The sequence below is a fragment of the Bombus affinis genome, chromosome 13 (assembly GCF_024516045.1).
Source record: "Bombus affinis isolate iyBomAffi1 chromosome 13, iyBomAffi1.2, whole genome shotgun sequence".
In the NCBI taxonomy this organism is placed as follows: Eukaryota; Metazoa; Arthropoda; class Insecta; order Hymenoptera; family Apidae; genus Bombus; species Bombus affinis.
The window spans coordinates 6,008,678-6,025,110 of record NC_066356.1 but is presented as its reverse complement, the minus strand read 5'-3'; the positions used below and the strand labels follow the sequence as shown (position 1 = coordinate 6,025,110).

The following is a 16,433-nucleotide window of genomic DNA, read 5'->3' as shown; positions in this document are numbered from 1 at the left end:
AAAAGTCTTATAATTTATAATTACAACCTATGTCTATAATATCTTAAGATAATAAAAGTATGAACATTATAGATTTTAGTAGAAGAATACTTGGACTTTTCGACTAAATTGATATATATTTCCACTGTTAAAGTTTTTGATTCTACGGCCAGAAGAAGAGCGCTGAACATATCTCCCACATTCCATGTGGATGCTAATTTAGGTCGTGGTGTCACATCCCGAAAAGTGAAGCGAAGGTTTCGCAGTAAACTGTTAGCGCGAGCGTTACGAAAAATTAGCACAATGACGATGCAGGGAACATGTGATAAAGAGTTTCATGACATTCGATTCGCAATTGTTATTCCCATGGATGATGAACGGTACGTCCAAACGTGATTAGAAAAGAAGAAAGCAAAATTGGGACGTTGGATGCCTTCGGGTAGCATCGTTTTCACTTACAATTCAACTCATTTCGCACTCAATTAGCGATCACGAGTATTAACTCTCTGTATAGAAGTTCTTCGCAGATGGTTATGTTCTAAATTATCTTTAATCTACTGTGAACATATCAGGAGATCTCTCGGGTTTTTTTCTCAGTGTCTTATAAAACTTAAAGCTATATGTAGCTTTATACAGTATTATTATTTTATCCTTGAAGGAAGTTGATTATCGAAACGTTCGTTTCTCCGTCATGTAACAAAAATACTAGTCGAGAATTACCAACCAGTTAGCTGGTGATAATACGATAAACGAGCACGTCTGCAAACATTGGACGTGTTAACTCTCCGATTGGATCATTACCGCTTCGAAGCCCAAAGCGGGAGAAATGTTTCGACGCTTCCAGAGATTTTTACGCTCCATCGGGGAACGCAGACCGTTTAATTAAATTGAGCGATGTTTCGTGGGAGACTACGCAATCCACGGGAAATATTCAATGAACTCCAATGTCGAGACAGCTCGGTGGCCCTGATTAACAGCAAACGAATAAAGAAATCTTAGTAGTTAATTTCATTTCTTCGGAATCGAATGGTGTTCCAATTTAGAATTCGTCCCAGGAGAACGTGTTCTGATAAACGAAATTTTCAACGAAATGGAATAAAATCTTAGTGACTGTAATAGAATATTTATCATTTGGATGACGTACATAATGAAACTTAATTGCTATTCCCTGAAATGTATTTCTGTATCGGACACTGTATTAACTTAAAGTTGACAGAAGGTTCAACGAAGTTGAAATCAACGTACCTATTAATCAAGATAACTTAATGAAAGAGTAGGAAATTGAAGTACTTGGTACGTAAGGGAGTCTACATAGTACCCAAAACACATTTTCTGGGGAGCAGTAGGTCACCTATTCTAGTCAGCATGCTGTCGGTCAGATGAAATCGTAAATCGACGGTTACCATAACGACCAACGGTTCTCCCTTTATTTTCCTACCCCAATGTCATACTATTCTGGCTAGATCCCCCGGCCCCTCTGTTCTCTGCGATTACAAACTCAGTTCCTCCATTCAAAACCCCCGGCGTTCTATTTCTTTCTTCAGAGTTTTCTATCCTGCCTACTGCTCCTGGCAATTCAGCAATAGATTTCATTTCAACCGAGTGACGAGGAGAACGTACCAACGTCGAATGAATTGGTAATAATATTTCAATCCATATTCGTAACCGATTTCATGCCCAAAAATCCATTTTCAACCCTCGATTACAGGAACAAGATGAAAGGTATGGTAGTTTATTTGAAATAATGGACTTTCAAAGAGAATCATTGACGGCTGTAATAAATGCAGTAATTTCTTTTCTATTTATTTCAAAAGCATTGTTTTTAAGCTTTCTATATATAAAAGAAATAATTCCTGAATGTATTAAAAGCCTCAGGTGTTTAACTTAAGATAATACGATTATTATACATCCATATTGTCTTATTTTATAAGCAGAGAATCACTCATAAAATTATGGCACTCTTCCAGGAATATCACCCGAAAGTCGCCGACACAAAATTGCGCATGAATATCGGGAATTCTGGATATCAAACAAGATAGAAACAAGAACGCAGAAAAATCCTCTCATAGCCTTGCTTTGCGCGAGTGCATTTTAAAGGAGGTCGCTCTACCATGATATAGTGTATTTTCGCTGCAACAGTCGTTGCGGCGTCGTTGCTGTATAAGGGAACAGCTTGGTGCTTTTACGCAATAAGCAGAAACACGAACGTGTTGTTTCTTGGCGAGATAATACGTGTGTTGTTGGTTGCAAGAAAAAATTTCTACGATTAAAAACATCAACATGGTCACGTAGAAAAATGGTCCGGTGATCAAGGTAGCCAAGACCTTGAAGACTAAAGCTGACTAGTTTGCTTCAAAGAAACCATCTGTCTTGAATGTAATGGTTCACGTCATATCACAACGATGCTCTATCTTGCGCAACATCCTTCATTTTAAACCTACAAAGCTACATCGAGTAAATTCTAACATCTCCTCCTCCTTATTTCATTTTCATCGCTGACTTATTTGGAAATCGTATCAACAGGTTTTGATAAGGATCCAAGAGTTTATTAACCGTATGAAAAATCCAGTGATTTCATGCGAGAAACTTTCATTTTTATTATCATACACATCGTTGCGCTATAAAGATGTGGCTGATGAAACATCGTGTTTATTGAAATTAATAACGAGGCAATTGAAAGTGTGTCGCGACTTTGTTTCGACGTGAAAGGAGGGAACGATTGTCTGCTTCTTGTCGTGTCGTGCTGATCCATGAATAGAGGCTTTCCCATGGAGAAAATCTATTATTTTCATAAGTACGCCCTCTCAGAACGCGCGAAGAAACGGATTACGTAATGTATTTTCATTTTACGTAACGCCATTACAAAACTGTAAGCAATGAGTCATCTTCCAGTCAAAGTCAGAGATCAGTCTGATCTAGTTTCTCCTGTCGAGTATATATCGCAAAGGAGCAAAGTACGATCTCTTGTAAATCTAAACTCTAGTAATTTTCATCAGTACTTAAGTAAAATGTCTAATTTAATTTATAGGTTTATGTCCTTGTCTTGTCTTTCCTATTGTTTCAAACGATCCTTTCTATGAATCCTTATTGTTGAAATATTTTCTTTGGTATCTCTGTACTCCTTTCTCATTCCTGCAACTCCTTTTCAAGTATTCTTACTATTTCTTTATTACTGGAATTCCTGTTTTTATATCTTGCATTTTTATATTACTGAAGCTCCTTTTCCTTGATCGTTAATATTTTATTTCTTATTCGCATCACTTATTATGATATTCCACTGGTATTTAATTATTATTTCATACTGCTTTTTTTGTTACTACAATTTCTCATTTCCTGCAACGGTTCTCTTGTTACTAGAAAATCCTCCTAAGAATTTCTCCCATCGAAGTCTTCTACGATTCTTTCCTCTTTGGCTCATTATGCAAATTTTAAGTTTCAATTTCGTCGTGGTGGAATACATATATATCAAGAAGGCACCGCCAAACACTGCACTCGGAAAGAGTTGCGAATCAGAACAGAGCTTCCAGAAATGTCCACAGCCCTCAAATGATCGTCATTTACAAATATTAAGAAAGCAGCTCCTATTGATCGCAACAAAGAAGTTTCTTTACATGGTACGCTATCCTTTTTATTCTTAATAGAATAGCAAATGTTCAGACAATTTTAATGATCTCCAATACAGAGTAATTCAAAGTGTACAATAAGGAACCGAAATCTTAATTAGAACTGCATAAAGTGTAACTCAGCCTTGATTCAATCGCTATTCAAAAACATAGAAGGATATGTTGCGAATCGACCCTGAGTATCATGATATCAATCGGTGCCGCCACATAATGCTTTAATTTAGGACCATGCTATACAGTAGAAGCTTTTGCACCTAGCATTTATGCTCATTACATCACTCTAAACGTAAAATTCAATAATTTTAAGTCAATGGTTCTTTCATCAGGTGAAAACACAGAATATCTCCTGATTTATTCGTAATGTATCATTAGTCGGGAATACAATAGCAATGAATAGAAAACATTTAATGTTATTGGACAAGGTAAATGATCATGAATATTGCAAATTAATTACTTTGAAAATTGTCATGTGTGAAAATAAGCTGGAAATATTGATTCCTCTGATATTCGTAGAAGAATCGTAGCATTCGGAAAAGGAAACTTCGGAGGATATATTATTATTCACATCCTATTCATAATATAAACTTCTAGGAATTCTTCGGCAAAGGCTGTAATGATAGTCATCAACAGTATTTTTTCAATAGATATATTAAAATGAATTTTTAAATTCATAAACATGAAATCTAAAAAATTGTAAATAATCAGTAAAGAAGTCATGACTGTCGACTCTGTCGATAATAGACAATACAGTAAACTCTTCCAATTGAATAATTTTAGTCCACTTCGTAGAAGGAATTTAGTCATTAGATGTTTCAGTGTCATAACATATGCTTAAAGGATTAGGACATGACCGAGGTCCGAACGTTCGAGGCCGCAAAACGAGAGTAGGTCATTGGCAAAATGACTCGCCAGTTCAAGATACCAAGATCAACGAATTAAATGGTCAGCGGTTAAATAAAGGATATAATAGCATGGACAATTTCTCTAGGAAAGTATTAATGAATAAAATAAAATGGAATAAAATATTGACGATGGCGAAATTTATGACAAATTGATTCATTATTTATCTCGTGGCTATATCTTCTACGCATTCAAAGGTAAAGAAACAATATTAGACGAAATGAGAACTCTCTCAATAAATGATTTCTAAGATAGGGTTTCCAAAGCTTTATCCTCGATCAAAGTCATGCCTACAACACAAATATTTTACATCGCTTTTCCACATGGGTAGGTGTTTATAAAATAAATTGATCTTAATCCTTGAGAAATTATGATGTAAAAAGCTAGAAAATTATAATTTGATTACTCCATCAAGTTCAATTATAAATAATCAGATAGAATTTAAGCAATTTATACAGAGTGTTTTAATTGTATGAAAACGCTTGTTAGAACAATCTTACACTGTTTTGAAAGATGCATGTAATAAAAAGATCATCAGTATTTTTTAAATAGGATTCTCTATTCTTTTTATACACCAATCAATTCATTTTTCCTATTTTTTATTTTCTTTGGTGATTCTTTATAAGGATAAACACATATGAATATTATTTTCAATCGTTTAATTATGTTTGTATTTAAAAGTTATATAGTTTGTATCATTATTAAATATACACAGTTCTATGAAATAACAAACATGTACAGCGTAAATCTGTATTTATTGTTTACCGAATGAAAAGTTCTCATAGCTGATTCGACGAAAATGAAATCTATACAAACGATACCACGTGGAGAATTTATTTTTACGTTGTTGGTTATTTTATACCTAACCTCATTCAATCACAATCAACAGTACGATACAATCTTTCGAACAAGAATTTAGGTTAGAACTGATCAAATCGTTATTACGTTTTAGAATTTACTCGTAGTTGCTACACGTCTGCTACACGTCGTAGGTTATTCTATATCAACGAAACATTAAAATGTTCCGAACTGGATTGAGAACTGTACGTATTGCTCTAGGAACAAGAGCCTTTGCAAATGCACCGGCTCAAGAACAAGCGATTTCGACTGCTTTCAAAGTTCAAGATCCAAAAGATTTCAACGATCGCGTTAAAAACTCCAAAGTGCCTGTGATCGTTGATTTTTTCGCAACGTATGTAAAAATTGGACTGTCATAATGATTTTAATGATGAATTTATCATAATAAATTTAATTTGATTTATAGATGGTGCAATCCATGTCGTATGCTCACTCCTCGTATAGAATCGGTAATCGCAGAGAAACAAGGAAAAGTTTTACTGGCAAAGGTTGATATCGACGAGAATAGCGATCTTGCCTTAGATTACGAGGTTATTTCTTATTTTTATAAATTTGTCACCCATCTTGAAATAATGAAAATAATAGAAATTTTATATATGTAGGTTGGCTCTGTTCCAGTCCTGATCGCAATGAAGGATGGAAAAGTTTTAGACAGAATTGTTGGTCTCCAGGATGTAGATAAACTTAAACAATTTGTAGATAAGTATTCAGAATAATGTAATCTAGTTTAACTGTAATTTTGTTGGAGTAACCTTATGATTACTAAAGTACTTGTATAATATTGTATGGTAATAAGTGTATAATACAGTATAACTTTTTATTTATATATATCTCCAGAATAAACCCATTGTAAGCTTCTCATATATATATGTGAAATAAATTGTTTTTAATATAATAAACAGATAAGATTTAATTGTTTAATTATTTACAAAAATTTGATATATCTATCTCATGAATAAGGGAACAAATAACTGGGATAATGTATAAAAAAAATGTAAAATAAATTTCAAAATGTAAAATAAATTTCACTAAAAGCATGAACTAGTTGATAGGTTTTAAGTATAATTTCAGATTATTTAGGTTTCGGTAGGTAAAGCTTGTAGAAGTTTTCTTGCCCTTTGATAAGCAATAGATTCTACCTCGTCTTTATTTTCTTCATTGTCTACTTTCCTTACAACATCCAAGCCTTTCTTTAAAAGTAGTTCTCGAGCCATTCCTTTACATCCTTCAAAATATTCTAAAACTATTGGAAAAATGTCATCTGGAATATAAGTTTTATCTAGCAAATTGTCAATTAACCAAATTTGCCTTATCTTTTCAAACTTCCATTCACTTCGTGCATATTTCCACTATAAATGAAGTTATCATAGGAAGAATTAAAAATTGTTTCATTTTGAATAATACCATTTTAAAAAAATAACATCATAAAAGAAACCTTTGAAACATAATTAAGTCCTTTCGTCATTGCTTCAATTCTATTGGCCATCCTTTTTTCATTCTTTCTTTGCTCAGCTTTTTGTTTTTTTAATTGCCTTTTAGAAAGCTGTTTTGAAGTTTTCAAGTTATTTTTGTAAATTTCTTCTGTATCATTTAAACCATTTGTTGTACATATACTATTAACAAAACAATTTTCATATATATAATTTAATGTAAAAAATAATTAAAATCTAAATATGAATATATAGTAATTTTTACTTTGCTTTCTTATTTGGTGATGATTCTTCATCGTTGTTCGTGTCTTCTACATCCAGACCCTCGTTTATCTCAGTATAAACATTTTCCTCTTTGTCATCTTTAATTATTTTTTCATTAATGTTATCATTAATGTTGTTTCTTCTTTTTTCATTTTGTTTTTTACGTTTCATGTCCTGCTTATTCACGTTTTCCACTTGATTAGTATCACATGCAAAGGTATCAACATTGTTATCTATTTTATCTGTAATTTCTGTAAATGATAAATTCAAAATCTATAAACTCGCGTTATACAAAATCTTGAATAAAATTCATATCACAATTATGTATATAGGAACATGAATAAAATTTATTAAATATTCACCTTCTGATTTATAGTTCTTTTTCATTGGTTTTCCCGATTTTGAACTTATAACCTTAAATTTTGACGTACTTTCCAATCCCATCGTATAAATCACTTCAGTGTTCTATACATGAATATAATTCTGAATCTATAAAGTTGCAACATTTAAAGTATTGATAATATTTTTGTAGCTGATACTAAATAAAAATTAAGCAACAAATATAAGAAAATAACTGTTTCTACAGTTAGTTATCGTTGAACATGTGTATGGACTGTGGACACGTTTGTTTGTAACATTAAATAACATTGAACGATAAAAGGACATCGAAAGTACAAATGTCTATAAATATCTAACTGATATTTATTATTTACAAAATAAAACGTAGAGAAAGAGAAATAATACCAAATATAATATATATATAATATTTGGTGAAATTAATACGTGAATTTCCAAATTAGACGTTGAGCAATTCTTATTTGTAAAAATGATGTATTTAAAATTGATAAAAAATGTTTTACATCTTGAAAGTAGCAAATCATTCTTAGAGAAGAGGTATATTTGAATACATGATACTCTCTTTTCTTGTATTAAATCTTTAAATTATTCGTATTAAAAAAGAGGTTAGGTTCTTTCAGTATTTTGAAACTATGATAAAAAGTGACATTTTGTTTTAGGCAATCTTTTCTTCAAATATGTTCTACCTTACAATATAGTGTCAATTCAAAGAAAAAAGACGAAGATGACGATGATTATGACAAGCCTTATAAATTCTCAACATCTAAAGCAGCAACATATCCTGCTAGATATACAATTGACGGTAAAAGTCGACCAACTTATGAAAGTCTAATTATAGGCTTAAGCTTAACTGTCTTTTTCATATACTTTGGTATTTTGAGGGAAGAAAATGATATTGATGAAACTATGATCAAAAATATCGACCCAGCAATTGTTCAACAAATATATGGAAAACAAAAGGAAACGTATAAAACATAAAATTGAATAATCTAATAGAATCTAATTTAGTTAATGTTTACTTTAGAATTAAGTAAGATATATACACATGTATGTTTGTTAAATAAAGCTATAAATGGGAATCTATAATGGATAAAGTAATTCACCCCACATTATATTGTTTATTATCTTATTCCATTCTATTGGTGGATGGCGATTAATTGTGTCTGGTATACACTTGTCCCATGTATAATGCCATGATGCTACTACCATTGTCATTATTAATATTATTGGACTTTCTGTTCTATTTGAATATACTTTAATATTAACAATACCTAGAACATACAAATCGTATAATTTGTAAGTAATCCAATAAATTGACAGCATTTGCAATTAATTGACAATTGATTAAAAGTATTTCACTTACTGCACGTGCTATAAGAATGAAATAACCACTTAAAAAATGTATATACAGGCATAACTTGAAGATAAAATTTCATTCTTGTCAGCAAACCTCCAAAACTGATTAGTGCTAATCTAAGCTGTAAAATGAACTTATGAATTTTTCAACCATAATCATAATCACAGTTTAATTATTTATAAGGTACCATGGTAAAAACTACATAATAAACCCAAGTTGTTGGCATGAGGAACAGTAGAATAGTAAACAATAGAGTTCCTACAAACAGTTGATCAGGTTGATATTGGCAAGAATCAATTCTTTCTCTCAATGGATTCTTCTTTTTACCCAAAAATAGTCGAAACAAAGCAGTAATACCCTTTAATTGAATATTGAAAAGCCTGATAAAGAATTGAATTATTATTCAGTTTGCATTTTTGCAGTTTCTATATATTTATATACTATATATTTATCTAACTTATATATATACTTTCTATATATTTATCTAACTTATATATTTAGTACCTTGCAGCATATACATAGATACAATAAGCATGAAAACTGACAAGTGCTAGAAGATCAGCTGCTATTGCTATTTGAAATGTAATACCAAGCTTTCCAAATAATACCAATACTTCGAATGTAAAATCCATTACAGGTTTCATAAATATTAAGAATGTCCACCACATATGTATGTGGTATAGAAAAAATTTCCCAAGCATATTGTTTAAGGCATGATTTAATTTTAGACCAGCTGGTACACCCGTTAGCCAGTTAATTAAGTCCTTCAAAAATGTGACAGCCTTCTGTAAAATATTTATATGTTAAAATATTACCATTAATTTAATATTATTTTCAATGTACATTTTAAAATTACCTCTGCATTATCTAAAAGTATCTGAGATGGAGATATGTACTCAAAGTAATTCAATAATAACTGTAATACTGAAATTCCCAATAAAATATCTATTATTAATGCAAAAACATAATTACCAGTTTTCAAATTAAATTTTTTGTTCTTTATTACAGTAATTAACATCCATTTGACATTCTCCAACCATCCATTAAGATGCAAACCAAGAAAAGAATATTTTAAAACTGGTAATAACTTGTTGGTTATTTTGGCAAGAAAAAGGACTGGATAAAAGTATAAGAACATATGATACACAAGTAGTGTTTCTTTTACATATGTACATTTTCCTTTCTTCTGTATTTCTCTCTCAACTTGCTTGTTTTGTATGATTTTCATTAACTCATAAAAATGGTCTCCAGATACTGCTTTTTGAGCAAATAATTCTGTTTCTCGAAATGCTGATTGATCATATACTATAATGGCTGTATGACAGTGTAAAGTAGAAATTTTTTTATTGTTCACAATAATACCTTTCAGACTGTAGTCATAAATATCACACTTAGAGTAAAATGTAGAATTCAAGCATATATTAATCCAGTCTAAATATTTTTTATCCACATATTCTCTTTTGTGTTCGCTGCCAGAATAATATCCAATTATACTGGCACATTTCATTGTTTCTAAATTATCTACATTACATACACCAATGACATAAAATTTTTTTACTCCTGTATTATCATCATACACTATTTTACCAAACATGTATCCATGTTTTTCCTTGTAAAGCTTGTGTGGTAAAAAAATTAATAAACTTTTCATTGTAATTTTTCCTGTAATTTTTCATTAGTATAAAATACAATCACATAATGAAAACATTGTATTTATATATTGTTCCTTATCTGGACATAAATTCTCTTAAAAAGCATTAAACATCATAGAACATTTCTAATTTTTCAAAGCTCTATTTTCACTTTTCAAATATATTTATTTATAATATATACTTATATTTAATATCAGTTAATCTTCCACAATACTTATTGCTTTCGATAGATACGAGAGAATATCGCAAACAGCCATTTCAATTTTAGTTGAAATAAACTATATGAATATTAAATCTTGTTCGTGCATTGACGATATGTTGACAAGCGCTCAGCTGTTTCCGGTTTGCAAAAATACAGATGGCTCGATAGAAATACGTGAAAACCCCGGCTAATTAGTTTTAATTAAATAAGCGATAGTTGGACTGACAGTACTGGAGTAAACAACGAGTGTGTGATGAGGCTTTAGCGCACGATATTCTCCTCCCTTTAATTTCCTTTTGGTTTAACGGATAATGTTGAAAGAAGAAGTTGAAACAAGCACGCCGAGAAATGGTGATAACTCGCACACGACTATACCGGATTCAAAAAGTAACGACGTGGCCAAAGAGTCGCATCAGAAGGTCGTGATAAAAGAGAGACTAACCAGCAAGATGTTCTCATACGCTAGAAAAATTATTCATTTTTTCCTTGCAATTATCTTGACCTTAGCTGCACTCCATAGTTCGTAAGTTTTAGGTTATAACGATTTTCTAGCTAAAAATTCATTAACTTTAATGTGATACTGTTATCTCACTTTAAACATGGTTTTATATTTTGGTACTGTGCAATAGATATTTCGTAACTTGAAAGTATGGTATCAATATTGTACGAATACGGTAGCAACAAGTCATGCTTGTTTTTATCTGATAGTATTATATGTGTCATTATTGTATATGTTGTATTATATGATGATTAATTTCATTACAGTGCTCCCAAGGTATCAAAGCCTCCATTAGCTAAACCATTTTTTAATCAAAGTTCAATTGTCTTAGATTTTTATAAAGGACATTTAAGCGCTATGATAGAAAGAGTGACAGAAGCAGATTTTAGTTTTGTTATGTATTATGCTCCATGGGATGCAGAAAGCCAAGCTGTGCGTCAAGAATTTGAAATAGTTGCTCAATATTATCATTCACAGGTATCAAATATGTGTATATAATTAATTGTTTTATAATCATACAATAATAAGATTAAGATATTTTGTGTTCCCCAGATATTTTTTGCTGCTATTAATTGCTGGCATCCAAGCTCAGAATGTAGAGCTCAGTATAACAAAGTACAAAGCTACCCAGTACTGATGCTTTATCCTTCAAGGGATTCTGGTATAGAATACAGAGGTATACGTACATGGTCATATATGATAAAATTTCTTAATACAGTCATGAATCCAATTGTTAGGATAACACATAAAGAACAATTAACAGATTTACGTGTGAATTATGATGTAAGTATAAATAAATAATTTACATGTTGGATCTTAGTGTACATATTTATTTATAAAACAGTGAGTTATTTGTTATTGTAATTGCAGGCTGTGGTAGTAGGTTATTTTAATTTTACTCGGTTAGATAAAACTCCTGGCTACAAAGAATTTTATAAAGCTGCTATAAGAACATTGGAAGGGGACTCTAATAGAGAATTGGCTTTTGCTGTTGTGACTAGTGCGTTATCTAGTGGAACGGAATATAATATCTACAAATTTCCATCTGCAAATTTATTTATGTGGGGCAGGTCACTAGTAAGTACATGAAAAGAGTTTTTATATTTGGGCAGTGGTAAATACATTGGATACATAAAGTAGAAACATTTGTATATATAACACGATTAAATGAGTTTGAGAATTCAAATGTATAGAGGTATCCAGAAGACTCTGAATGGACTTCCGAAAACATATTAAATTGGATTAGCAATTCTATTCATCAACCAGTTCTATGGCTGCAACCTCCTGGAGTAAAAGCATTAACATTAGCACCATATTTAAAGAAAGGGCCTGTACTTTTTCTTTTCACACCTCGTAATCCTTTGCATCCTGAAAATTACAATTTCAATTTAGTACGTAGCGTTGTAAACGTAATCGCGGTATTCAAAGGATATCTAATAAAAATTACATTGATCTTTTAGATCAGAGAGATTGGGCTCCAGTACTATAATTGTGCAGATAATGTTTTACCTAAGGAGATAATTCAGCGTCTCAGTTTCAAGCGTCGCAATGCTATTGCGAGGCATTCGGAGCGAAATACGTTTTGTGCAAAACTTTTGAAGGAAACCAAAAATCAAACAAACGATTTCACTACCAGCATCTCGATTCAAAAATGGATTAACGATAGTTGCTGTGTCAATGTTGTAATGAACAAATGTTCTTTATGTAAAAAGAACATATTAAATAATGCAAAAAGAGAAATGCCTGTTTGTAAACTTAATACTAATAAATTTTATCCCGTCTGTAAAGGTGCAGATATTTTCAAAGTTCCAGCTGTACAAAATTCACAGCAGACATATGAAATCTGTTGTAACGAAGATCCTACTACAATAAAATACGATGACAACTTTAAATCCAGGAGGTATGAAAGGAATTGTTTCTGTATTTTCTTTATTAGTTAATATTTTTACTTTTTTATTAAAAAATACAGAACATCGGCGTCTTCTACAAATGAAGAGGATGTACGATCTGCAGACGTAGTAAAACAAGCATATTTAAAATCTGAATGTAAAAGATGGATAACAGGAAACAGATATCATCAACCTGTATTTCCACGAGATAATCTTGAACATCCGAATATAAATTTAACAAAGTCAGTGTGTAAAATTAACAAAACCTTGACATTAATAGCGATCGATAGTTTACATTATTTTTACTTCGCGGAAGGCCTGGGCATAGACCTTTTAAGTAAGAAGGATAAGACCGCTGTTGTGATATTAGATGTTGCTGTAAGTATTTGAGTGTATTTTTATATTTTCACATTTTATATTTTATATATTATATTTTCGTAACTTTCTTTTTTAGCATGAGAGTCAATATGTCATGCAGGAGGATTTTAGTCGATATACACTTATACAATTTATAAATAATTATACCCAAGGCTTTTTACAACGCACATTACGTTCTAATAATTCAAGACGTTTTGTGCAAAAATTTAAGACTAAAGTTAGTTGTAAAACAAAGGACGTAAAAAGCGTGTGCATACCAGAATTGACAACTGAAACTTTCTTAGATACTATTTTAGATCCAACAAAGGTAAATTGGGAAGAGTAATGAACATATTATAATGTTACAAGATAATACCATAAAGAAAATATTAAATTTAATGATCTTTTTTAGGATGTGGTCGTAATGTACCACTCTCCTTATTGTGCATTTTGTAGCGCAATATTTTATGTGTACTTAACAGTAGCTCATTATTTACGCGAAATGGATCATCTTTTATTCGTAAAAGTAGACGGTGATAATAATGATTTACCATGGGAATATAACATGAATCGATTCCCATCTATTCTTTTTTTTCCTGCCAAAAGGTAATTATAATGGATTATTCGTGATTGTATTCTATAACAGTTCTCTAGTCTTCTTCGTTACAGAAAAGAGGATAGCACGGTGTATCCGTTTTCTCTGTCAGTTACAATACCGAATCTTGTGAATTTTATCTTAGCGAATTTGGATGGGGATTCGCATGTTGAAGCGCTTGTAAATATTTGCCAGTCTGGAGCCGGTATAGTTCCAGATGTGTGCATCGCTCGAACTCGTTGGCTGTGTCTAGATATTATTCAACAACTGCTTCGAGATTATCGAAAATTAATAAGACATATTACTCTACTGGGAAGATTAAGTGCTAGAAATAAAAGAAAAGTCATTTTACTGAAGTTGGCACACATTAAAGATATACACTTAATATTAGGTTCCACTATCGATCTCAGAGAAGATCAACACAAAGTAAAGCTTATCAGACAAAAATATAGGAAATATTATAAAAATATTAGGTCACTTGAGTTAGATAGCAAAGTAAATAGTACTCAAGTGGGAGAGTTACATCAGGAACAAAATGTTCTTGAAAGGACAATGATTAAAAGCGAATTGTGATATCGATTTACAGATAGATATATTGCAATGAATGTTATTTTACTTAAGTCCTTTTATGAATTTGTACTAAATGTACAGTATATACCTCACAAATCATTTTATGTTATGAATGTAAAATATGTCCAACTGAATTATATATGTCGCGTGCAAATGCGTATCACAACTTATTCAAATATCTTTGCATTGTTTTTATGGATATGTTTTAGAAAAATATTTCTTTATTACTTTGATACAAAACATTCCCTACTGAATGTTGCAAAAAATTGCGTATACAATTTTTTTCATACACTTGTAAAAAATGTATATACACTTGTAAAAAATGTAATTTTTTATTTAAACTTTTATAACAATTTTGCAAGAAAAAGATATTTGTAACTGTCGTCCAAATGAAGATAGTAAGACATTGATAAGACTATTTTTTCCAGTACATTATAATTCTATACAGGGAGTGTACGTACATTAGAATTAGTCACCTTTGATTAATATTCATGACGTTTAATGTTAGAACAGAGAAATAAAACATACTACTGCAGATGTGCAATAGTAAGAAAATGACATATGCAGTAAACTATAACTTTCAAAATTTGTGTTTAAAAATGTAACATGTTTAGAGAAAATTAAGTAAGCTCTAGCTCTCTAATATGGAATATCAATTTAATTCTTCATCTGGCATTGTGTGATTTGTGCATACATTTCCTAAAAATGTGTGTAACTTGTACATTTGTGTAAATATTGTTACATATTATAAGAATAAATACTATATGTTGGTATATATAATGATATTACGATAAATTAATATATTATTTGTTTATAAATAGATAAAACAAAGAGTAGACAAATTAATTATAATTACATAATGATTGCAACGAGCGATTAAAATATTAATTCATATCGTCTTGCAAATATCGTGATCATCTGAAAAGGTAAACAAATTTTTGTATATTTTAATCGTACAAAATTTATTGATAACACGATGAATTTATACAAAAACTAAAAATTTATGTTTATCGTATCACAACCTTATATGTACGAAGATCGGATTAAAAATGTGATAAAATAGCGTGGGCCGAAAGTGGTCGATGGGTCGCGTAATCTTGCGTTAGTCATTCTCCCCGTTTGCCTGATTTATTTATGGGTTGGGCTACTTATTCGATGTAATGAAATTCCTAGTAAAATGACGCGTGATAAGAAACTCGTTTCTTCTATCGATTTAATTGCTGATCTCTGATCAGTATATGGCATTGAGTTAAAGAATCGTTATTTTGATCATTTCCACGATCTTACGAGAATAAAATAATCTTAACAATCTTATTGTATTTAAGCATTTATACAATTCTATTAGTAATAACGTATATATTTTGTATAAGATATAAATTTTCCAATCCTTCATATGTAGGTATAGAGGATAGATCGATATTTAATTTAATAAATATATTTAAATCATTTCGCTGAATACGTACCATAGATACGCATCTGTCTTGATTTTCCGTATCCTAAATTCATAATTCACGATATGAAAGTACAGTTATATTTTACAAGGTGCATAGACACGCGAAAGAAGTTCTGTTACGTGAATAAGATAAACGTCGTAATCTAAAAATTAGAACATGCATCTCTTTCTCAGTTGCCAAGACGAAAAGGCTTGAAAAATTTACAAAGAAGTGACAAGACTAACGAATTGTATAATTCAAATAACAAACTTTTGAACTCGAATTATACATTCGGAAGTATCAACTGTTTCTTACTATTCGTAAAATCGATTAATTACTTAATAAACGATACATAAAAAAGATGACACGGCAGAGAAAGACCGAAGAAGCCTGGAGATGGCGTAGCATTTGATCGGTCGAGTCCGGTGATTCCAGTGAAGCTCAGTAACTTCAAAGATGGAAGTAATC

General features: G+C 31.0%; 4 protein-coding genes and 1 long non-coding RNA gene across 6 annotated transcripts; 3 read left to right on the top strand and 2 right to left on the bottom strand.

Annotated features, from left to right (window-relative positions):
* Positions 1 to 5,370: 5,370 nt before the first annotated feature.
* LOC126923284 (thioredoxin, mitochondrial-like) lies at positions 5,371 to 6,273 on the top strand. The gene is made up of 3 exons (XM_050736600.1): positions 5,371 to 5,694; positions 5,767 to 5,890; positions 5,963 to 6,273. Exons 1-3 carry the CDS (start codon positions 5,522 to 5,524, stop codon positions 6,074 to 6,076), a joined length of 411 nt encoding a protein of 136 aa, XP_050592557.1. The 5' UTR covers positions 5,371 to 5,521; the 3' UTR covers positions 6,077 to 6,273.
* Positions 6,164 to 10,659, bottom strand: LOC126923268 (uncharacterized). The gene is made up of 8 exons (XM_050736578.1): positions 9,625 to 10,659; positions 9,273 to 9,553; positions 8,956 to 9,148; positions 8,775 to 8,889; positions 8,515 to 8,682; positions 7,056 to 7,305; positions 6,796 to 6,973; positions 6,164 to 6,709 (listed from the first exon to the last, which is right to left on the bottom strand). Exons 1-8 carry the CDS (start codon positions 10,417 to 10,419, stop codon positions 6,437 to 6,439), a joined length of 2,253 nt encoding a protein of 750 aa, XP_050592535.1. The 5' UTR covers positions 10,420 to 10,659; the 3' UTR covers positions 6,164 to 6,436.
* On the top strand, positions 7,468 to 8,497 carry LOC126923285 (uncharacterized). The gene is made up of 2 exons (XM_050736601.1): positions 7,468 to 7,948; positions 8,071 to 8,497. Exons 1-2 carry the CDS (start codon positions 7,881 to 7,883, stop codon positions 8,387 to 8,389), a joined length of 387 nt encoding a protein of 128 aa, XP_050592558.1. The 5' UTR covers positions 7,468 to 7,880; the 3' UTR covers positions 8,390 to 8,497.
* Positions 10,660 to 10,933: 274 nt separating the features above from the next.
* LOC126923267 (thioredoxin domain-containing protein 11) lies at positions 10,934 to 14,671 on the top strand. 2 transcript variants are annotated; one of them, XM_050736577.1, is made up of 11 exons: positions 10,934 to 11,145; positions 11,388 to 11,598; positions 11,674 to 11,904; positions 11,992 to 12,198; positions 12,315 to 12,512; positions 12,582 to 12,825; positions 12,910 to 13,021; positions 13,091 to 13,388; positions 13,465 to 13,695; positions 13,780 to 13,973; positions 14,037 to 14,671. In XM_050736577.1, exons 1-11 carry the CDS (start codon positions 10,934 to 10,936, stop codon positions 14,533 to 14,535), a joined length of 2,637 nt encoding a protein of 878 aa, XP_050592534.1. In that variant the 3' UTR covers positions 14,536 to 14,671. The 2 variants fall into 2 exon arrangements, with proteins under 2 accessions (XP_050592534.1, XP_050592533.1); XM_050736576.1 differs by having other exon boundaries at positions 12,582 to 13,021.
* A 501-nt stretch (positions 14,672 to 15,172) lies between these two features.
* On the bottom strand, positions 15,173 to 16,137 carry LOC126923286 (uncharacterized). Its single transcript, XR_007713099.1, has 3 exons — positions 15,996 to 16,137; positions 15,555 to 15,701; positions 15,173 to 15,450 (listed from the first exon to the last, which is right to left on the bottom strand). It is a non-coding gene; the product is annotated as an uncharacterized LOC126923286 (long non-coding RNA).
* Positions 16,138 to 16,433: the final 296 nt, after the last annotated feature.